The sequence below is a fragment of the Pectinophora gossypiella genome, chromosome 5, assembly GCF_024362695.1.
Source record: "Pectinophora gossypiella chromosome 5, ilPecGoss1.1, whole genome shotgun sequence".
NCBI lineage: Eukaryota > Metazoa > Arthropoda > Insecta > Lepidoptera > Gelechiidae > Pectinophora > Pectinophora gossypiella.
The window spans coordinates 1,310,565-1,332,273 of NC_065408.1; the positions used below are offsets into that span (position 1 = coordinate 1,310,565).

At 35.8% G+C, this 21,709-nt stretch overlaps 1 protein-coding gene and 1 long non-coding RNA gene across 2 annotated transcripts in view; one reads left to right on the plus strand and one right to left on the minus strand.

The window, feature by feature from the left end:
- LOC126366684 (uncharacterized) overlaps positions 1–13,738 on the plus strand; it is a 24,561-nt gene extending 10,823 nt beyond the window's left edge. Inside the window, exon 3 of the long non-coding RNA XR_007566379.1 lies at positions 13,522–13,738. This is a non-coding gene — a long non-coding RNA (uncharacterized LOC126366684). The remainder of the gene's footprint in view (positions 1–13,521) is intronic.
- On the minus strand, positions 1,438–21,244 carry LOC126366671 (uncharacterized). The gene is made up of 7 exons (XM_050009877.1): positions 21,119–21,244; positions 6,578–6,630; positions 4,353–5,676; positions 3,769–4,061; positions 2,444–2,849; positions 2,098–2,188; positions 1,438–1,717 (listed from the first exon to the last, which is right to left on the minus strand). Exons 1-7 carry the CDS (start codon positions 21,146–21,148, stop codon positions 1,560–1,562), a joined length of 2,355 nt encoding a protein of 784 aa, XP_049865834.1. The 5' UTR covers positions 21,149–21,244; the 3' UTR covers positions 1,438–1,559.
- Between the last annotated feature and the right edge of the window lie 465 nt (positions 21,245–21,709).

The following is a 21,709-nucleotide window of genomic DNA, read 5'->3' on the forward strand; positions in this document are numbered from 1 at the left end:
AGGATTTAATAAACGTTCAGCACAGACACAGGTTTAAAAAGATTTTGCAATAACTGATTCGAATAAAACGACATCAAACCGACAATATTCCACCTGTCGGAGGCTTCTCATGCAGAGTGTAATGTAGAATTGGCTTGCACGGCCATTAAAAAAGATCCATCATTCTACGACAATGATAGTCATGGATCGTCTGAAACAGACGTATAAGGCCTATAATGATTTCAGCATCAAATTTTCTGCTTATCTACCTATGTAAAAAGATTTTCTTTATTTTATAGAAGTATTTATTTATTTAAATATACCTGTTAAATAAAACAGCAATGCATATAATTACTTTATTGTGTACAAAATTTACGTCTTTTCAAGACACAATTATCACAAATAAATAGATCATAATTACATTTAAATACCTAAACTCACTTCTGATAAATTAATAAATGCCACTTTTAAAATAAGTCCTTATATTAATATAGATACAATAAATAAAGATCAGATTGAGAGATTACGTTCATCCAAGATATGGAAGACTGACTATTAATATCTACGTCACAAAAGTTAATAAATAGATGTTGCATTGAAATCATTGATTAGCATAAATAAAATAAGAAACATTTTATCGAAAAGAGGTGAAACATGCCTTAAATGTTTATGTTAGTACCTACACTAGGTACGTGCAAGTTGTATAACTAAAAACAGTTACCTGAATGTTACAGAATAAAGAAATCGTGAGCTGAAAATTATAGTGTAATGTGAAATAGATGATAGTGTACCAAACGCAACGTACATAAATGGTTATGTAAATGAATTGTTACGAATAGATCGGATTACAATTATTATTCTGAACAATGAGTTGATGGTGAGATTGATGCAGGAGTATTCAATATAGCAAAATAATGAAGAGTACTATACCAATGACGGTATGGTAAATTAATGATCATTTAACAGTCATTTAGAACAGGGTGAGAAGAGAGGTTTATAAATGATTATGTATGATGATTGACTTACGAAAATTAAGTAAAGACGCGATACGTACAGAACAGTTGTGTAGAACGGTACGATTGTTGAAATTAATTATGATGATTACGATTTTGCGTGTGGATGTCCAAATAGCAGTGATAAATGATAAATTTAAAAAAAACGATAATGCATGTAATGATGAATGAAACAGTGATATCAATGATGATTAGTGAGCATGGCGCATAAAAGAAAATGGCACAGATTACAGTTCACTTCATGTTACAGAACTAGAAAAAAGCAGTAAGTATTCTTAAATTAGTCCGCTAGTGATCGGTCCGCTGGAGGTCGGTGTTGCCCTATGCATATAACGATAATATTTCAAATTTTTCGCCAACTTGTTGCTTATATTGGCTAATTAATAAATTCGTTAGACGCTTTGTCTGTCTTATTTTTTTGTTAAATTGTGTTTTATGACATCCTGTGTGCAATATACTATTAAATAAACCGAAGATCAGACTCCAAACCACAATAAAGGAAAGTAACTAATAGCTGACAATTAAATTACTACGATATAAAATGACGATGCTGACATATTTCACAGTTTAGGACTTATTAACGTTGAAGTCGATGCCAAGAAGCGTGGGATCGATCCCAGCGATGGCAGTGCCCACGGGGCGAGCTATCGCAATGCCCGATGAAGCTACTGCGGTAGCATGAGGTCTTGAGGCTGCTAGACCCTGCTCTCCTACTACTGCGAGACCTGGAAGTGCAAAGATAAAAAAATTAAAGAGGCTCATGTTTTCGGGGTGTTATAGTTCTTTAAGGTCATGAAAATATTAAAGTTAAAAAGTAACCGAATACGGTCTTGCTTAAAAATAATCAAATGTTTCGTTTATCTTACACATTCTTAAACCTGGTTTGTAGTTCTAGTTAGCGTAATAAAGAAATTGGGTAACAAAAAGACCTAAAAAAGTCTATCGCCCGGGTGCCCTCTGTTTCAATAAGCCGATTAATACCAGTCGTTATAAAACGATGAGTTTTGTAATAATCTTACAATGAGACTAAACTATTATTATTGTTATTTATAACATAGGAGACATCTTAAAAAATCATGCATGAAGTAGGTAATAGTCGACTCACCAACAGGTTTGGCTTCAGCGATGATGGCACCTTCAAGAGGAAACGATGGTTCTTCTTCAGCATTATCAATTCCAACGCCTTCTTCACCAACCTGCAAACATTGTTCACAATAATTAAATTCAAAGAATTCTCAATTCTCTACATGTAGCGACATCTAGTAACACACGTGTGCACCATTGCTGCATTCTTGCAAGCAATCAATGAAGTTTAAGTATGTTCCTTTCACTATTCCTTATAGTTGCTAAACTTGCTTTCAAGATGGCGTTAGTTATTTTGAATCGATAACATAGAAGCATACAAACTATTATTATTCTTATAACGCCTTCCAAGATTTTCAGATACTTACATCCTCCTCCTGATATTGTCGTTTCGAAGCATTACTCTTGAAGAGTATATCCACATTGTCTCCTATTTCTTCAATCAACTTGATAGTGTTCGAAGCAGTTTCTCCTAGCGAAGAGAGTTCACTTTTGAATCTAGCCTTCTCATTGTTACCTAGGCTTCCTGTCTTCCGACCTAGGTTATGCAGTTTCAAGACACTAGAAGATAAGGTCTTTAAATTCTGCAAGTTAGCTCCTAGTACTTTGGCCAGGAGGTTTTCTTCAGTGTTTTTGACAATGTTTTCACTGCTAATGTTTTCTTCCGAAACGATTTTCTCGCTAACGACTGTGCCTGCTGTATCCTGTTTCACTTCTAAGTATTGGCCTTTCGCTCCGCCGTAGAAGGGTAGGTACTGTACTCGTAAGGACCCCCTACAAAAAGACACATGCCATCTAAATTTAATGTAATATATGACAATTAATTAAAATATTCATTCTGTTATTTTTCAATAATACCTCTATTATGATTATTATAAAACATGTGTGAGCCTAGGTCAGTAGACTATTGTGACTTATCTTTCATTTGGACAAATATGACTAATATTTTAATGTTCTTATTTACCACTTCTCTTTCCGCTATAAGTACTTATTATATAATTCTCTTACTATTTTTTCATTTAGTCCAAGCTTCGGTAGGTATTATGTCGGTTAACGATCATGGTCTTTCTTCTATCGTGTTTTGGTAGAAAATCAATCTTGCAGACTGTCTACTTTTTATATTAGTAGACTTTGTGTATGATCAAGCTATTATTTAAACCTCAGGGGTATAATAAACACAAAGGTAATTGTGTTATGATTATGATCGAGGCATCCTATTATTCCTAATTATATATTACCTACGTGTTTTAAAACTTAGCAAACTATGTATAGTTGGCTTACTTTGTTTATTACAGATAACGATTTGCGTTTCTTCTAACATACTTAAGGATGCCAATATATCTTTGGTTCACTGAACTAGCCTTGTTTGAAGTAGGTATTACGATGATTAATCTGGCTTTATGTTCCAGTTTTATATTATAGCCTTTGAAATATTAACTTTAATAAATGTGGTGTATGTACTTATTAAATAAAACCATTAGATACCGTTTCATTATATTCTTTTATTTTGCCTTAAAGATAAGATCAATTTTATTTTTACAAATCAAAGATTTTATCTTACAAACTAGCAGAACAACCTAATTTAAAACAAGGCGTCATTTTTTTAATTCGGAAAGTAGTTTCAAGTGTTCAGTCGAAATTAGTTTCCGAAATTAAGACTTCTATCTAGGCTGTGGTGTACTCGTAAATGTACAGATCTGATTGAGCATGGGCAATGCCTCCTGGTCCGACAACTGCAGAAGCCACTGGTGCATGGACTATAGAGCCTGGTCTTCCTTGAGTGAGTACCACGTAAGATACTGGATTAGCTATCGCCACTCCTTTAGCATTAGTCGCATGCGCTTCAGGTTTTATGAACAGCGTGAACGTAGGCTTCTCCTCGACTGGCTCTCTGACTAGTTGGTAGCCGTCGTAATAGTATTCATCTTTGTCGAACCAGCTCTGTCTTCCAAACCGTCTCCAGTCTCGCCATCTTCCCCAACCGCTGTAGTATCTAGTGAAAGAGAATGACATAGATAGTTAGTGAAAGAAGACATGAAATGAAAATACGATCAAAATACACATTATATATTATAGGCAATGGTGTAGGTGTTGGTTTAATGAGGTATGAAATTATGATTATGGATGTAACGCTAAGGGTGTTTTCAAAATGTCATGATGAGGGAAAAGAAAAAGGATGGCTTAGGCGTCATAGGGATGGTAGTAAATAACAGGGCCGGTTGCTACAACTTTGCCTTCAGGTATTGCTTGTAATAATCGTGGTACAGAACCGTCAATTGCTGATTGCTCATGCAGGCGGGTGACGACAGAGTTCAAGTCAGTGTCTGGTGATAGAGCTACTATCCTGGCAGCCGGACCGGCGACTGCAAGACCTCCAGGTTGTGTGTAAGCTAAGCCTCCGGGACCCACGATCGCTGTGCCTCCTCTCCCAGCCGTAGCCACACCTCCAGGGCCAGCAATAGCCACACCACCCCTTCGAACTTTCAATCTGTTTATGAAGAATCCAGGACTCGGCGCTACAGGTTTTCTGTTCCCAAACCATGTAAAGTCACTAAATGGAAATCGCAAGTCGCCTTCATCAGCGGCGTGCTTTGTACTCTGAAGTGACTCGACTTTTTTAACTGGTTTTGTAGCCACAGGCTTAGTGGTGACTGGTTTTGGTGCAAAAATATTAGGAAGACCCTTCACGTCGGTCAATTGCAATGGTGTTGACTTTGGGATAGTTCTTTTCTTTAATTTCCTTGCCCTTCCTTGTCTTGATTTAAAAATGTTGACTGGGTTAAGATAAATGCTGTCCTCCGTTTGATTTTCTTCATCATTTTCCTGCTCAACTTCTTCATTGATAGAAGGTTCGACGTCAGTAGATTTTTGTTTTCTGTTACAAACGTCAGCACTCTGTCCGTATTCTATTAAGTTTTGCCAGGTGCCACCTTGAAGGTAATGTAAAAGAGGATCTTTTAGTAAAACTGGGAAGAAAGGTGCCAGAGGCCATTGAATATTGAATGGAAGGGATGGTCCCTGTCGTGTCAAATATTCTCCTGCTGTTTGTAAGCTTAAATCATTTGATGCAGGATATCCAGTAAGTCCATTAACATTTGTTGTACTGTATCCAGTGAGACCATTAACATTTGGCATAACTACAACAGGAATACTTGTCACGTAAGGAAGGGGCACTATTGTCGGTTGTCCTGACAAGGAGTTACTTGTGAGCGCTTGTTGAACATATCTCAAAGCTCTGGAGTTTCCTTCTCTTGATTCGTTATCTTCTTTTTCACTCGTTAATGTGTTGCTTTCTTGGTCTTTCTGTGTACTGGGAACTCCGTGAAGCTTGCCTGAAGCTATCATTTGCTGGATTTTCTCTAAAATAGCTTTATCTAGAACATATCCACCATTAGCATAAGGAGGTGCATTGTAATTGGTTTGCTGTCGATGATGTGGTTTCTTCAGTCTTTCGTTTATAGCTTTGATTTTCTCTAAGATTTCTTTTGTGTTCTCATTCTGCGGTGCAACGTACTCTTCACTTGGGAGAGATGTCTCTTCACTCTGATCTTCTTCGACTAAATCTTCAACGGGTACTTCAACTTTGAAGGAGGTCGATGACCTGGAATCAAGAAAACAAACTCGTTGAAATGTGTACAAGTGTTTGTTAATATTTTCACTAGTGTAAGCAAGCGTATTAATTCAGCGTGAAAAGTAATACAAGCGGTGACAGCAAACTTAACCAAACTTAAACAGCATACTTGAACCATTGGCTCCCATATAGTGTAGATTTTAGTGTCGATCCCACTAGTGATAGCTTGAAGCTTCTCTCTACGTGTTAGTTGGTGCTGTAATGTTGTGTGCATTTGGTGATGACCTCGTGAGGAAGCGTAAGTGCAATCACCGTTTTGATAATCGATTGTTATTTTGAATTAAATTAACTACAATAAAAGAGGTCATCAATAATGTATTAATTTAATACCCTAATGATTAAGCTTTAAGCTATATATTTTTGGAGTATTTAAATATAATCCGGACAAAAATGTACAAAATACCTATCCATCACATTCAAATATTATTTTATATACGAGTATAGGTAAGTACCTACATTTGTAGTAAATAGTATTATCAATCCATTTTGATTTACCATAATGATTATATCTTTTAAATTAAGTATAATTATAAATTTTAATAATAAGTACTTTTAATATTCTTACGGTTTGTACTTGTATTATCAATCGATTTTGGTTTACTATAATGATTTTAATTTTTGATTATAATTATAATATATATTTTAAAGATAAGTACTTTTTTTATATTATTACAATTTATAGTCGTATTATCAATCCATTTTGATTTACCAAAATGATTTATTTTTTTAATTATAATTATATATTTTATAATAAGAAGTACTTTAATATTCCTACGATTCATGTAATACCTATTTTATTGACTAGTACGTTATACTACAATAGTTATAGATACATAATTATAATGTAATGTAAGTAAAAATATTAACTTACTCATTATTTGACGGTCTCGAAGCTGCCTCCAAGAAGAAGCATGTAATTACGATCTGAAACCAAAAGAAAAATCTCATGTTAAACTTCAATAAAATAATTAAGAGTCTTCAGTGCTCCCCATTTGTCCAGCCAAGTAGTGAAGGCCGTTGATGCAAATCATAACCCATATTAAGTCGCATTATAAACGTGCAATAGCTAAATCAAAGTTAGAGAGTAGGTGATGACTTGACCTGGAGGCTAAAATGACCACTTTAGCAATTCATCTAAATCCAAATCATTTCCTGAATTCCGATCATTACTCAAACAATTCTGCTATTTTTAGTAAATAGGTCGCATTCTTTAGAGGATCTACAACAATTCAATTCATCTCAAATTCATCTGCTGAATCAGATTGCACGCATTTAATGCCATACGAATAAATTAAAACCGTAACTTTACCGAATTTTTACCGGTAAATTTTAAACTATTTTTTAAAATTATTTGAACAAGGTCTGGAATGTACCGAATTATATATCCCAAAAGTCACTTTGTGATCCCCAGTTTGGTTAAGGCATTACAATTCAGTGTTTTAGAGGCTGAGCCGGAATTCAAACCCATAACACAATGATTTAAATATCAATATGGTTTGCGTCTGTTAATCTGTAATGGGTTTTAAAAATATTTAAACGATACAAAACGGTGTAAAATACCTTACCTTAATATCAATATAGAAAATGAGTCACAATTTATTTTAAGCAGGTCGTTGAACGATCTTAAACTTGTAATTCCAATAAGGTTTTATTTGTGTTGCTTTACGGATCACGAACCTTCTAATGTGCTTATTTATGTAGGTGTGTGTACTAATATATGTATGTAGGTTTACATGTTTTATCGTAAGTATTGAATTTTACATCGTAAGTATTACATTCAATCTATCGCGTTGGTTGTGGGGTAAAGGTCGATGACCGCCCTTTTTTAAATGTTTTGAAGATTATTAAGATGCGTATATACAGACTGACGACTGACTGATGGTTTATATAATGACTATCTACTTACTTACATCAGTAAGTACTTAGTAACCGGGACCAACGGTTTAACGTGCCTTCCTAAGCATGGATCATTTTACTTTCGGACAATCAGGTGATCAGCCTGTAATGTCCTCACCAAACTAGGGATCAACAAGTGATTTTTGTGATATGTCCCGACCGGGATTCGAACCCGGGACCTCCGGATCGTGAGCCTAACGCTCAACGATTGGACCACGGAAGTCATTACTATTATTGTATAGATAGACGATTCAACAACAATTTTAGAGCTAGATATTCTGTTAAGGAGAAAGTACTCGTTTAATGGAAATGAGAGAAAGTATTGATTTGGGTTTATTGTCGCCTGAACGTGTCAGTTTATTGCAGTTATTTTACTATTCGTCGTTGTCTATAGTAAGTCATCATCATCATCAGCCCATTAACATCCCCACTGCTGGGGCACGGGCCTTCCCTATGGATGGGTAGGGAGATCGGGCCTTAAACCATCACGCGGGCTCAGTGCGGATTGATGGTTATTAACGACTGCTAATGCAGCCGGGACCAACGGCTTAACGTGCCTTCCGAAGCACGAGAGAATTCGAGATGAAAACTTTTTTTTTGTGGTCACCCATACTATGACCGGCCTTTGCGAAAGTTGCTTAACTTGAACAATCGACCGAGCGCGTTAACCGCTGCGCCACCGAGCTCCTCAAGTCTCAAGTCTCTAGTAAGTACCTACTGGTTAAAAGGCCACATCAAAGCAGTTCATCTAATAAAAGCCAACTCTTCCATTTTTTCCAACTCGTTATAATCTGTCAATCTTCAAGACATCTGCTAGGTAAACGTGATCCACCCTACACCACATCGTCACTTACCATCAGGTGAAATTGTGGTCAATCGCGAGCCTATATTATTTAAAAAATAATCGCCTGCCTGAGTTAATAATAATAATAATAATATTGCCATTTGTCATTTGTTTGCATTGCCCACTTACTTTAATATGCGCAAATGTCAAACTGCAATATTCTTTATTGGCGATCTAGTTGGCGATCTACCAATAATAAAGAACGGTTCTCGTGCAAACAGTCACTTTGTGATCCCCAGTTCGGTCAAGGCATTATAATTCAGTGTTTTAGAGCCAGAACCGGGATTCGAACCCATAACACAATGATTTAAATATCAATCGTCTGGCGTCTGGTATTCAAAACATTTAAACGATACAAAACGGTGTAAAACACCTTACTTTAATATCAATATAGAAAATGAGTCACAATATTCTTTATTGGCGATCTAGTTGGCGATCTACCAATAATAAAAACGGTTCTCGTGCAAACAGAAATATAATATATTTTTACGAAAAGAACAAAAGACAAAGGTCATTATCAAAAACAAAGACAACAAAGAAATAAAAAACTATATAAAAGAGGTAAAATTCTATAAAAAGATGTGATATCGTGCACAGCTTTTTTATTAGATGAATGGCTTTGATATGGCCTTTTTAACCCCCCTTTTATCACAGTAGCAAACCTAATAGTATTATATCGTTTGTTTCTTCTACATCAATAAGTGTAGAATGATTTCTACGAGTACCTATGTATTGTAATAATTTATACATACGATATCAGTCTTTATGTTTACTTGTGCGATCTTTTTCATTCGCTTACCCGTATTTACAAATAAAATACAAACAATATTAGTAAAATTCAAAAAAATACGTGAAATTTTAAATTCGTATCATTCATAAAAATGTCTAGCTAAAAATTGACTCATTATTTACAATGGCGGACGTATGACCGAGTTTATACGCAGACCTCATTTTACTTTCTTCTCATACTCTAGACAAATGGAAAGTGAATCGATTTATTTAGTTCACAGTGAAACTTTTTGCGAATGCAACCAGTTTGGTAGGTACAGTCGAATTTTAAACACAACTATCACCCCGGTCACTTCGTACAAAACACCTCGTTTTACACAGACACTACACATTTGCGTTATCGTACACGCGCATTTGTGTGTGTGACAGATGCGTTAGTAGGATGATCCGTGCTTCGGAAGGGACGTTAAGCCGTTGGTCCCGGTTATTATTTACTAATGTAAGCACGTAGTCGTTACATGTTGGTAATCCACCTCCCAACCCACACGATAGAAGAAGAAGAATAACTTCAATGCGCGATACCAGTTAGATGCATCACGCTTATATCTCTTAAGGGATAGGCAGACGTGTTTAGTATATACACTCACTGCTGCCCAGCTAAATTTAAGTACAAATTAGGTAATAAGTAGAAATCGAGATTTTCTCGTATAAAAGAGTGTTTAAACATAACGTGTGACTGAATATAGGTGTGCGTGTTACTAGTTCGATGTTTTGACGGTCACGATCTGCGTTTACTTTCACTCGTCCAAAAATAGACTTCTTCATTTTAATTAAGAGGCGTTTATAGTCATATGTAAATAATGATAACATTATATGAGCATAAGCTCAGTCAGATCATAATTATGGTAAGTAATTTATTATTAAGTATTAAGTAACCCATAAATTGCTGCGATAACACGACATATAATTATTAATAAAATAATCATAAGTACCTGTAAAAACAAGAACTAATGCATTTATTATTTCTTTTTTCTTTGTTTACTTAATGGGTTTCTATGTAAACTAAACGAATTCGTTTAGTACGATTTTGTTACAACTCAACATATCTGATATTCCCAAATAAGAAATAGGATATAACTAATTTACTTCAAATTATATTAAATGACCGAAATAATCAAATGGTTCTAATTATTATGTAACATCCGCTTTTTAAATAATAGTACCTACGTACCAGCCATCAGTACCACTCGCTAAAAAGTATCTTGTAGAGCTGAGAGAACAGTAGCAGTAGCTATACTAGTTAAAAATACTAGGTAAGTTGGTGTAACAGAATTTTAATACGATAAAAAAGCATATAAATATAAAGTTCAGAAGCATAAAATCTTGTAACAACAACTTATAATGCGGAAAGTATCAATAAAACAAGTGATAGCGGTTTTCGAATTCTTTGAAAGGAAGTAGTTAAAACTTTAACGATGTTCAATTATATACTTATAATGTCATGTAGGATCGGTAAAAACAACACATATAATTTATCTGAAGCATAGAGAGATGGAAAGATGAGATTTGACACCGTTACAACCTATCCGAATGGGAAATTTGGGCTTTATTTTGGACTTTAACGTGAACAGACTATCGTTGCCTCCCGTGGTATTTCCTAATTGGACGGATAATTTTAAAAAGAAAGTAAACTCTATAACGTTTATATACCTACAGGTACCTACGACTTGCAGTACCCTTATCGGGTCCATGTTAATACTATAATACTTACTGTAGTATTTTTATAACACCACATTTTGTACAAACACATGGTCGCAATAAAACATTTCTATTTCTACAAGAGGACGTGATGTATCCTTTCGCATTTACTTATCATTATGAATCAGAATCATTTATTCAACGTAATAATTATCATAGATAAGCATTTTTGAAGCTACGTCATTTTACAAGATGGCTGAGGAGAAGAAATGACAAGAAACTGCAACAGCAACACATATTTTAAATCAATCTATTTTAAATCATTACAAGGTATAACTAAAGAAACATAACTAATACCTGGCATTTTTATCATTTAGGTAATCATTAATCTTATTTACATAAAGTAAGCTTCACATGAGCTTTAAATTTATTTTCTGACAAATTCAAAATACTGTCTGGTATTTTATTGTAAAAACGTATACATAACCCCAAGTCAATACTTAGTATCTTTACTTAGTATTTGACATACAATAATAACACGAGCATCTCTAGCGCGACAAAAAAGGCCTTTTACTTTGGCAGATGGCCCAAAAAGTCACTTGTGTAGGCTCTCTACCGTACAAGGCGCAATTGTGGGTCGCACAACGATCGACATTGCACCGTTATGTTAGCGACTAATTCTCCAATATTCTTTATCATAACAGCCTCCATGGTCTAGTGGTTAGAGCGTTAGGCTCACGATCTAAAGGTCCGGGTTCGGTTCCCGATGAGGACATTATCGAAATCACTTTGTGAGACTATTATTTGTTTGGTAAGGACTTTTCAGGCTTGAATCACCTGATTGTCTGAAAATGTAAGATGATTCCGTGCTTCGGAGGGCAGGTTAAGCCGTTGGTCCCGGCTGTTAGCCGTAAAAACACCTCCACCAACCCGCAGTGGAGCAGTGTGGTGGAGTATGCTCCATATCCCCTAAGGTTGACTGAGGGGACGCCTGTGCCCAGCAGTGGGACGTATATAGGCCATTTATGTTTGTTTTATTATATATGTTCATTATATTCGGTACAAATAACTTTTCGGGAAGTTGAATGACCTGCCTTTAAAGGTGTTTGTTTTATGACAGTTATGTTATCTTGTTACCTTTTCTTTTTCATATTTACACCAGTGTTTTTTTCGAACAACCAAGTTTTTATATTATTTTATCTTACATAACAAATTAGCAACAGGTATCAAATTTAATTAATCAAACTTCTGGTTTGTGTGCGTGTTCGTAATAATACGATTATTAGGTAGGTACTTACCAGTGTGGCCAGCTTATCGTAAGCTATTCATCAAGTCAACTTCACGACAAATTAGCTAATATGCTACCCGCACACAGTATCCGTATGGTACAACCTGTTTTTTTTTGTCTGACAATGTTATCGATTCGAGCCACCACCAACTTAATTTGACAGGACTAAAACTATCTGCATAACTTTCTCGCACGTACTGCAATTGAATATTAAATTGTCGTCCATTAATTTGAGGGTGGTGGGCTCCGATTCCTGCAGACACCTCCTAATTTTATTTTAAGTTATATCTATCACTTTCTTATCTGCCGAAAAGGAAAGGGACAAATGATTTGGAAATATTTCTGTAACATGTATACAGTAAAAACAGCTTAGCACCCGATCTACAAAAAATCGGTAGCCTTTTCGTGTGTCTAATTAAATGTCAAATAGAATCGTAACTTGACATTTTCAAATGTCAAACCGTTATAATCGTGACTTATTTGTCATTGCTAATTATTATTGTCATATCCGGTATTTATTATTGTCTTGTACAGGTTGTTAGTGGCGAAAACGAAAATTTTGCGGGATGATTCTAAGTTAATATCAAGTTGAATTTTCCATCGCAAAAGTACTGAAAAAAATAATTAAGGCACTAAAATTGTCCACTGGAATTCCACTTGATATCAACTGAGACTCATGGTCATCCCCCAAAGTTTTCGTTAGTCTCATTAATAGGTCCTCACTTCGTAACGAATACTGAAAAGACGGAAAATTCCACTTGATATTACCTTATTATTATTCTTCTATGCTGTTCTGGGAGCAAATAAAAAACATAGAACACGTTCAGCTGCTTCTCTTCCCGGGCATGTCGTAAAAACCGACAGAGGGATTGTGTCCTCTAACATGATGGACTAATGTTATGGGCGATAGGCTGATCCCTTATCACCATAAGGTTCACCATATCCATCTTTGGACTTCGTATCAACAGTGGCTGCAAGTTGTCTATGATTACTTGTGGCTCTGCCCACCCCATTAGGGATTACGGGCGTGAGTTTATGTATGTATGTATGTATGTATTACCTCAGAATCATGAACTGAATCATCCTCCTCAGTATTCGGTACGGTATCACTAACACCCTGTATAGAACGATAGAGATGATGAAGTTTGGTCGAAAAATAAACGAATAATCTACACAAGTAGCATTGGAGTATAACCAGTAAGTTGATTTTAAGTGGTCCCATTATCGTAAGTGACCGTTTGCGCGATATTTTTAACTACTTATTAATGGCCTCAGTTAAAGAAGCTTTCTACATCTGACGTTGACTGTAAAGGTACCTATTACACCAATAATACTGTTTTTTTGACGTGACTTATTGCAGATTTGCCGCAAATGGCTTTAGCTAAGTCGAAGAAGTAAAGTAAGAGTAGGCGAAAAGTATGTATTGAGAGTTATCGAGGACAGAAGAGGCAATATGATTGGACACTTAATAAGACACGACGAGTTTATTAAAAACATCATAGAAGGGAAGCTACAAGGAAAGAGAGGAAGGGGAAGACCAAGAAGAGCCTATATGGAACAAATTAAAGAGAAGGCGAACGTCGTGAAGGAAGTGAAATAATTGGCCTTTGATAGACAAGAAAAAAGAATGCTACACCAAAAAGAAGGTGGCTTTTAAATTAGTGATGATGATGATTAAGATTAATCACACATGATTGTGCTTTCAACACAGTAGCAAAGAAAGTGTCATACATTCATACATATTTCTTCACTCGTAGAAAGCTTGACGTGTCAGTTTGTGATTCTGATAGCATCTTAGTACCGTATTACCTTGTTTGACAAGGTTATGATCACAACACGTCCCTTTAAGGAAATATTATAACTAGTTAAAACATGTAGAAAGGTCTGTTTTTACTCTAATTCCCATTTTCACTCGTGTGGGTTGTCAGGTCAATGACCGACTTCATCACCTGGTGCCAATGTTACTATTTGGGCAATTATCGATTACATGCCAAAAATGGCTGAACGTTGTCTATGGATTACTTGAAGTCGTGTCTACTGTAATAGAGATGAAGGGTATTAGTTTGTGTGTTTAGTTTATATACTGGCCGTGATTCCTGCAGAAACCTTCCAATTTTTTTTTTTTATTATTATTATTAGTTTTTTATTATTTTATTGTGTATGTGCGTGTATTGTGCATCTATGTAATACTAATATTAGTGAGTAAGAAATCATTGTTACTAACAACCTGGGTCCAAGTTACCCGTAATAAAAATTATTTTATTTTTATTATTAATTTTTTTCATTTTCTTATCCCGCGAAAAGGAAAGGGACAGATGACTGACCGTTGATAATTTTAAAATGAATAAATAACCCGAGCGAATCAAATAGTCGTGTCGCTGGTATACAACCTGTTTGACGTGTGCTGTCAACATAATTCTATCCGGTTATTGGTAAGGGTAAAGTTTTGAGAGGATTGTTATTGCTGCCTAAAATTGACGTGCGTTCCATTTTTATGCCTGTCGATTACCCGTCCCTTTCTTTTTCGATGGATAAGAAAATGACAGGTATAACTTAAAATAAAATTAGATGGTGTGTATTGGAATCAGCAGCAATAACCATTTTAGAAGACAAAGGAAATAACAGAAACGTCCAGAGAAACTTGAATATTAATTGCGCTTTCTTGTTGGCTGTAGTACTTGCAAGATTCATACAGTAACGTGCCTTTCGTGAGAATGTTTCCACTTTGGGAACGTTCCGGGCAATAAACAGGCGCAAAAGCTTAACTTAACTTTTAAGCAGATAATAACCTCCGTGGTCTAGTGGTTAGAGTGTTAGGCTCACGATCTGGAGGTCCGGGTTCGATTCCCGATGGGGACATTGTCGAAATCACTTTGTGAGCCTGTCCTTTGTTTGGTAAGGACCTTTCAGGCTTGATTCACCTGATTTTCCGAAAAAGTAAGACGATTCCGTGCTTCGGAGGGCACGTTAAGCCGTTGGTCCCGGCTATTAGCCGTAAAAACACCTCCATTGGAGCAACGTGGTGGAGTATGCTCCGCACCCCCTCCGGTTGATTGAGGGGAGGCCTGTGCCCAGCAGTGGGACGTATATAGGCCGTTTATGTAGGCAGATAAAAATAGAATAGAAATAGTTTATTATGAAAGGACGCCACACACAAAAAGAAAGACAACAATATCATATCAAATTTCCACTAAAACAATTACAAAAAATCAAGAAGGATGTTAGTCGAAATGATCATAAGGTGGCGGTGGACGTCCTGAGATAAAAGGGCTTCACTCAGCACAAGTCGCGGCGCGAACCACGACGCTGATATTAGAGTAAGAGAAAGAAAAATTCGAAAAAGAAAAGCAGTCAGTCTCCTTACTATTATAAAGTTTTTCAATAGGAATATTCCCACTTTGGGAACATTCTCGGGAACGGCACATCACTCCATGCACCACACTCTCTCTAGGCTAGTAGTTCACAGGCCAATAGGTCATCTCGAAGACAATCTCGGTCTCACTTCTCTAAACTATAGAACCTTTAAGCTTAAACACATAATAACGGGTTCTCACCGCGTTTAAATCAGGGAAATATGAGACTCCCGATATTTCGACACTGTTGCAAGTGCCATGATCACGGGATGACATCCCGTGGCACACACAGTCATCACGGCACTTGTAACAGTGTCGAAATATCGGGAGTTTCTTATTTCCCTGATTTAAACGCGGTAAGAACCCGTTATTATGTGTTTTAATTATGATAATAACCGCGTAAACTTAAAACAATATAACCTTTAAGCTTGATGGATCATTTTCAAGTCCCAGACACACAAAGGTAGGGGTTTTTTTAAATGTTCTAGTTTGTAATGTATGTACCAGCCGGATTATCCATACTAATAATATTTTATAAAAGGAAAAGAGTGTGAGTCTGTTTGTTTGCCGTCTTTCACGGCAAAACGGAGCGACGAATTGACGTGATTTTTTAAACGAGTTGAAGGGATAGAGAGTGTCACATTAAGCGGTATTGTACTAATATAACCCGACAAACCCGACTAATATAACAATGTACGGTACTTTATAAGATAATCTAAGTACCTACCTTTCTTACGAAAATTGATTTTCAATTAAACGCTGTTTTATTTTGATGTCTTATCTTATAATATATAGCGTGAGGTGTCCCACTGCTGGGGAAGGGCCTCCCTCCATTTTGATACTATAGGTAAATTACTAGCGATTTAGTTGATCAAGGCATCAAATTTTCGCAGTAGGTACTACTTTTGTGTGTCTATGAGTTTGGAGTCATGGCCACTTAATCTTGCATTGTCTATGTAGATTGTATTATCAATTTCCCCACGGTACCATCAATCCAAAAACGTATTATTATAAATACTAGCGATCCGCCCCGGCTTCGCTTGGGTGCAATGCTGAGGAAAAAATTAAATTATTTACGACACCACATTAAAACCTCAAAAATAACAGTATTTCTCCACTATTTAATCGATGTTATTAGACATATAAACCTTCCTCTTGAATCATTCTATCTATTAAAAAAAAACCGCATCAAAATCCGTTGCGTAGTTTTAAAGATTTAAGCGTACGTAGGGATATAGGGACAGAAAAGGTGACTTTGTTTTATACTATGTAGCGATGACGAGCTGTGATGGTACAGTGAACGTTTCTTACATTTCGAAGGTCATAAGGTCGAATGCCAGTGGGTCAATAGCCTGAATTTAATGTATGGACCACATTCGATAGATAAGTTTATAGGTACGTAAGCTTATGATTGACAAGATTTGGAAAGCCAATTATTACTTATTATGCTAATTCATTTCTCTAGCATTATCCCGTTTTCCACAGGGTCCGCTTACCTAACCTGAAGATTTGACAGGTCCGGTTTTTTACAGAAGTGACTGCCTGTCTGACCTGGTTAGAAAATCAGCGAAGGGAAAACCAGCCCAATGCAGGTTTGGTCACATATCTCCGAAATACATTTGTCGGTAATGGGTAAGCCGACACGACGTCACATTTAATTTAGGTATAAGTTTCTGTGTTCGTTCTCCATGTTCTATATAGAAAATATTTCACGTGTGCATTATTTGTCTTTTGATGGTGTGATGTCATTGTAATGGATATATATACATATATCACGTGCCCTCACTGTGCGCGGGAGTTCACTGTAAAGATAGGCTACATAAGCCATCTTCGGGCGCATCAGCGTCGTGCAGACTAGGAGTCGAAGTGGTCGCCATGGCCGAAATCGGTCGGAGAGATCATCATATATATATATATATATAATCCGTGTCTGTTTATGTTTCTTTCTTTCTTAATGTGAGTTTCCTCACGATGTTTTCCTTCACTGCTGACCACGTGATAATCAACACACATTATTACCAAGGGTACTGGTATCTTTAAGGTAGATCTAAACAAGTTATCAAGTACAAGTTTCTATTCTAAGCCACAGCAAGCTTATCACAGAAAGTTGTCGAGAAAACTCTCTGGAGTTCACCCGATTACGGCCGAAAGGAGGGTAATGGTACGGCAGACGTTTTTAACCCGATTCGGGTGTTAAAAGAAGTGGACGATTTAGGTAATGTTTGAAGTGGAAGATAAAGCGAAAGTAAATGTGAAATGGTATTAATTGTAGTGTTCTGGGTTCTGGATAAAAAGGTCTATAAAATTAAACGAAAATGGAAAATTGCTATTTGTCATTTGTTGATATTGCGCACTTAGTTTTATATGCGCACATTGTTGTGGATACCTCTGTGTTAAAGTTCGATTGTGTCACTTAGAAATAAATTTAAAGAAATTAATATTTTAACTTTGGCATCACAATATATCTTTGAAAACTTAATAAGTATATGTAAAAAAACATATAGGATTATTTGCAAAAAATAGCGATCGGCACATTGTTAATACCCGGAATAAAAATAAATCAGTCGATTACATAAGATTACTAAATCTTTTAAGGGGAAATGTATACGTTTTTACAATAAGATTCCCATTGACATTCAGAATTTGCCATTCAACTGCTTTAAGACAGTAGTTAAACAAAAACTTTCCAAAAAAGGTTATTATAAAGTTAGTAATTATTTAGAAGATATGAATACATGGGATTAACTGTCTGAGAACTGATATTAGGCAGCTAAATTACTCAATTGTACTTATATCAATATTTTATGTTTATTTTTATTTTTTTAAAGAACGTCTAGGGCCCTGTGCCGAGGTTTTTCTTGCAGCTTCTTTTCCCCGGCTGTACAGGTTGTGAGAAGCTGCAGTAGTTTTAGGCGGATGAGACGTCCGTTATGTAAAAATTGACGATTCAAAGTGTAACTATGTTACCTACTGAATAAAGATATTTTTGAATTTGAATTTGATTCTCAGTCAGGTCTATTTAATTTAAGGAAATTGTCTTTTAAGAAGTTAAGTCGGGTCCGGATAATATTTCACCAAATCGCAACAATATGGTAGAGTCAACATGATAGAGTAGGTATGCTCCTATGAAGGGAGGTTTATGCTTAGCAGTGAGACGTACGTAATATAACTTATCTACATATGTACATACATACAAACACCTCACGATAGACAAGCTAGTTTTACCCAGGGAAATAATTCGTCGCTGACGTTGCAAGCAGACGTATCTGCATTTTTTTGCTAAAATAATTTGTGTCTTATTGATAATAGCATAAGGTGCAAATCAGATCCGCCAAAAATTTGAGATACGTCAGTTTGCGACGTCAGCGACGAATTGTGGTCTCAATTTTATCTGGAATTAGATATTATGAAATTCTGATTAAATACTAAATAAAGACAGATCTAAATCTCTTTTTTCTAAAAATTTTAATCAAGGAAAACGTAAAAATAAGTCGAACATTTTATCACGTTTTTCTATGTAGTCAGTGTGCTTTTTCATACATATTCCATAGTAATTTCGCGTTTTGACGTTTAGTAAAAAGTAACTGATTTGACTAGTTGGAAACTAGCTTATTGAACAAATTAAAAGAACCTTGATACGCTTTGTTGAAGAAAATCAATCATACAGAAGAATTTATATAAATAAAAATGTAAGTTTAGAAACTAAAACCCAACTACGAAGTAATCGCGCTTCAAAAAGCATGATACAAGAAAATATTCTCTTCCATTCTTCCGATTAGTAACGTTTAGCAGGTAGCCTTGGTCGAATGCCAATCTGTCCTAAAAGTTTGCTTACCACGGTATGCGACCACGGCTATCTCCTAAACATCACTATTCGAAACAATTTCAGAAAAATATTTTCTTATTTCATTATTTTTAGAGCGGGTTGTTTCGTAGTCGGGTTTTAGTTTTTAAACTTACTTATATATTTTTTCAAAACGACGCTTACGTGGTTTCTGTTATAAGGCAGCGATATGTAGACAGGACTTAATGTGTTCTAAGAGTCCACAAGGTATAATTACTTGAACTAGTTTTATACCAAGGTCGAGCTCTTCAAAATTGAAGGTTCGACCGATTTTGAATCTTACCTAGACTACTTATAAAGGATAAAGGAGACCGCCACCGGCCAGGTAGTGAACGCGCTCCGAGACAACATTACAACAAGATATTTCAACGAAAGAAACAATAAGAATACATTCGGTTACCCGCATAGGTAATTCTGAGTATTCAAATTCAAATTCAAAAATATCTTTATTCAACTAGTTTCGATAGCTTATTTATTTATCTAGTAAAGTTATTATAACATTAATGATTATTTAAATGATAAAAATGCCGGGTATTAAATGTGTTCTTCTAGTTATTAAATAACTTGTAATGTAAATAAAACCAACCTTGATTTAAAAGAAGATTATGTAAGCGTTACATTAACCATGTTAGGAGCTTTGGCGGCTTAAAAAAACCGTGACACCAGGGTTGATGAGGTCGGTCATTCAACTCACAAGCAATGATGTTCCTGGGAATGTCGACTTTGAGAACGTTCCCGGCAGTAAAAAGGCACAAAACTTATGTACTTATGTACCTAACCTTTAGGCAGAAAGGAGTAGAACAAGAAAGTACAAATTGAAAAGAAGGACAGTCATTGTCCTTAATATTAAAGAGATTTACAATGGAAACATTTCCACTTTGGGAACACAGTCCACACAAGAGAAGTAGGGCAGGAAGTTAGACGTTCTCAGGACCTTTAAGGATCAAGGTAAGTACCTACTTAAAGATGTTTATTCAATCCATCTCTGACCTTGTATTGGACGGACACATAAGTTGTCGTAAGATTTTGTTGTGAGCGCCAAAGTCAAGTTCAAAAACGAGGTTAGAAAGTATTATGTAAGGTCCAATAGTAAATAACCCTGACACTAGAAGAAGATGTAAGTAAGGTGCCAGTAGTCGAGAGGGGGCCGTGGTAGCTCAGTTGGTAGGACGCTAGACTTTCATTGTGAAGCCAAAGATTCGAATCCATCACGGGCCTAAACCAATGATTTTCTAAATTATTTTCGAGTTCATGTTTGGATCATAAATGATTATACGTAATAATCATTTATGATCCAAACATGAACTCGATGACCTGTCAAATCTTCAGGTTAGGTAAGCGGACGCTGTGAAAACGGTAGGGAGATGATGATATAAGGTAGGTAGTATATGCTTTTCCTTGACGAGACTTTTTCTAGATTTGCCGCATATGACAGTAACTACTTGGCCGGACAAATGGAGAGCGTCGAGAGCTCTCACCCAGTGAGGTTGAAAATGTCACTGAAACCTAATGTACTTACTTATTAATATGAATCCGGCCAAGTGCGAATCCGACTCACGAATCGAATCACGATTTTTTTGTACCAACGATGTAAGTATAATTTACTATAGTTTTGTACGAACTGCGCGTTTGTTTTTATTAGGTACCTACTGCTTTTGTGATAGAGCAAATATTACCTTACGGGATTCGGAGTTAAACGGAATCTAATAACTTGATCCATAAACAATTCGACTACAAAAGAAATAAATATACGAACTTACCATAAATCCAAATAAATAGTGTTGTCCCATTCTTGCAGCGAATTATCGATGAAAAATAAAAATAAAATAATTTATGACAATAAAATTAAAATAAATATATGCAATCCGCGTGCGTTCAGCGCCGCGGTCAACTCACGAGTTTGAAGCTCGACCGCGTATCGCCAACTTTTGCTAAAATGTTGGACATTGCCCTTACTTGGTGTTAGAAACTCGAATGTTTTGGTAGATCGTTTGAATCTCGAATTTTAATCGCTTTTGTGGTTCAGTTGTGTAGGTGAGACTGCCAAATAAAGCCAAGATAGTAGTGGAAAGGAAGATGAATAAATATAAGTGAAATTTTACGTTTAACCTGCTTCAAAAAACGAGGAGATTATGAATTAGAAGCCTATGTATTTTTTAATATAAAACCTACCCATGTATACCGATCAGTCCAAAACTGTAAGACCGTATGAATGTTTATTTATTTATCTATGAGAACTTCTTTATAATTTCGAATTTTAAATCTTAAAATACTTTGGCACTCTATTTCTAAAAGATAATACAGGTTAATTGCTGCAAGTCTCGAGAAAGCTGCAAGTATCAAGAAATCTT

Bases quoted from the DNA above. Each gene is read 5' to 3' on its own strand.
- LOC126366671 (XM_050009877.1), bottom strand. From the start codon at position 21,148: ATGGGACAACACTATTTATTTGGATTTATG. The intron at 4,062-4,352 runs ATTGACGGTTCT...ACTAGATACTAC, and splicing joins GCCTGCATGAGCAATCAGCA to AGCGGTTGGGGAAGATGGCG. The intron at 1,718-2,097 runs GTGAGTCGACTA...TTGCACTTCCAG, and splicing joins CGCTGAAGCCAAACCTGTTG to GTCTCGCAGTAGTAGGAGAG.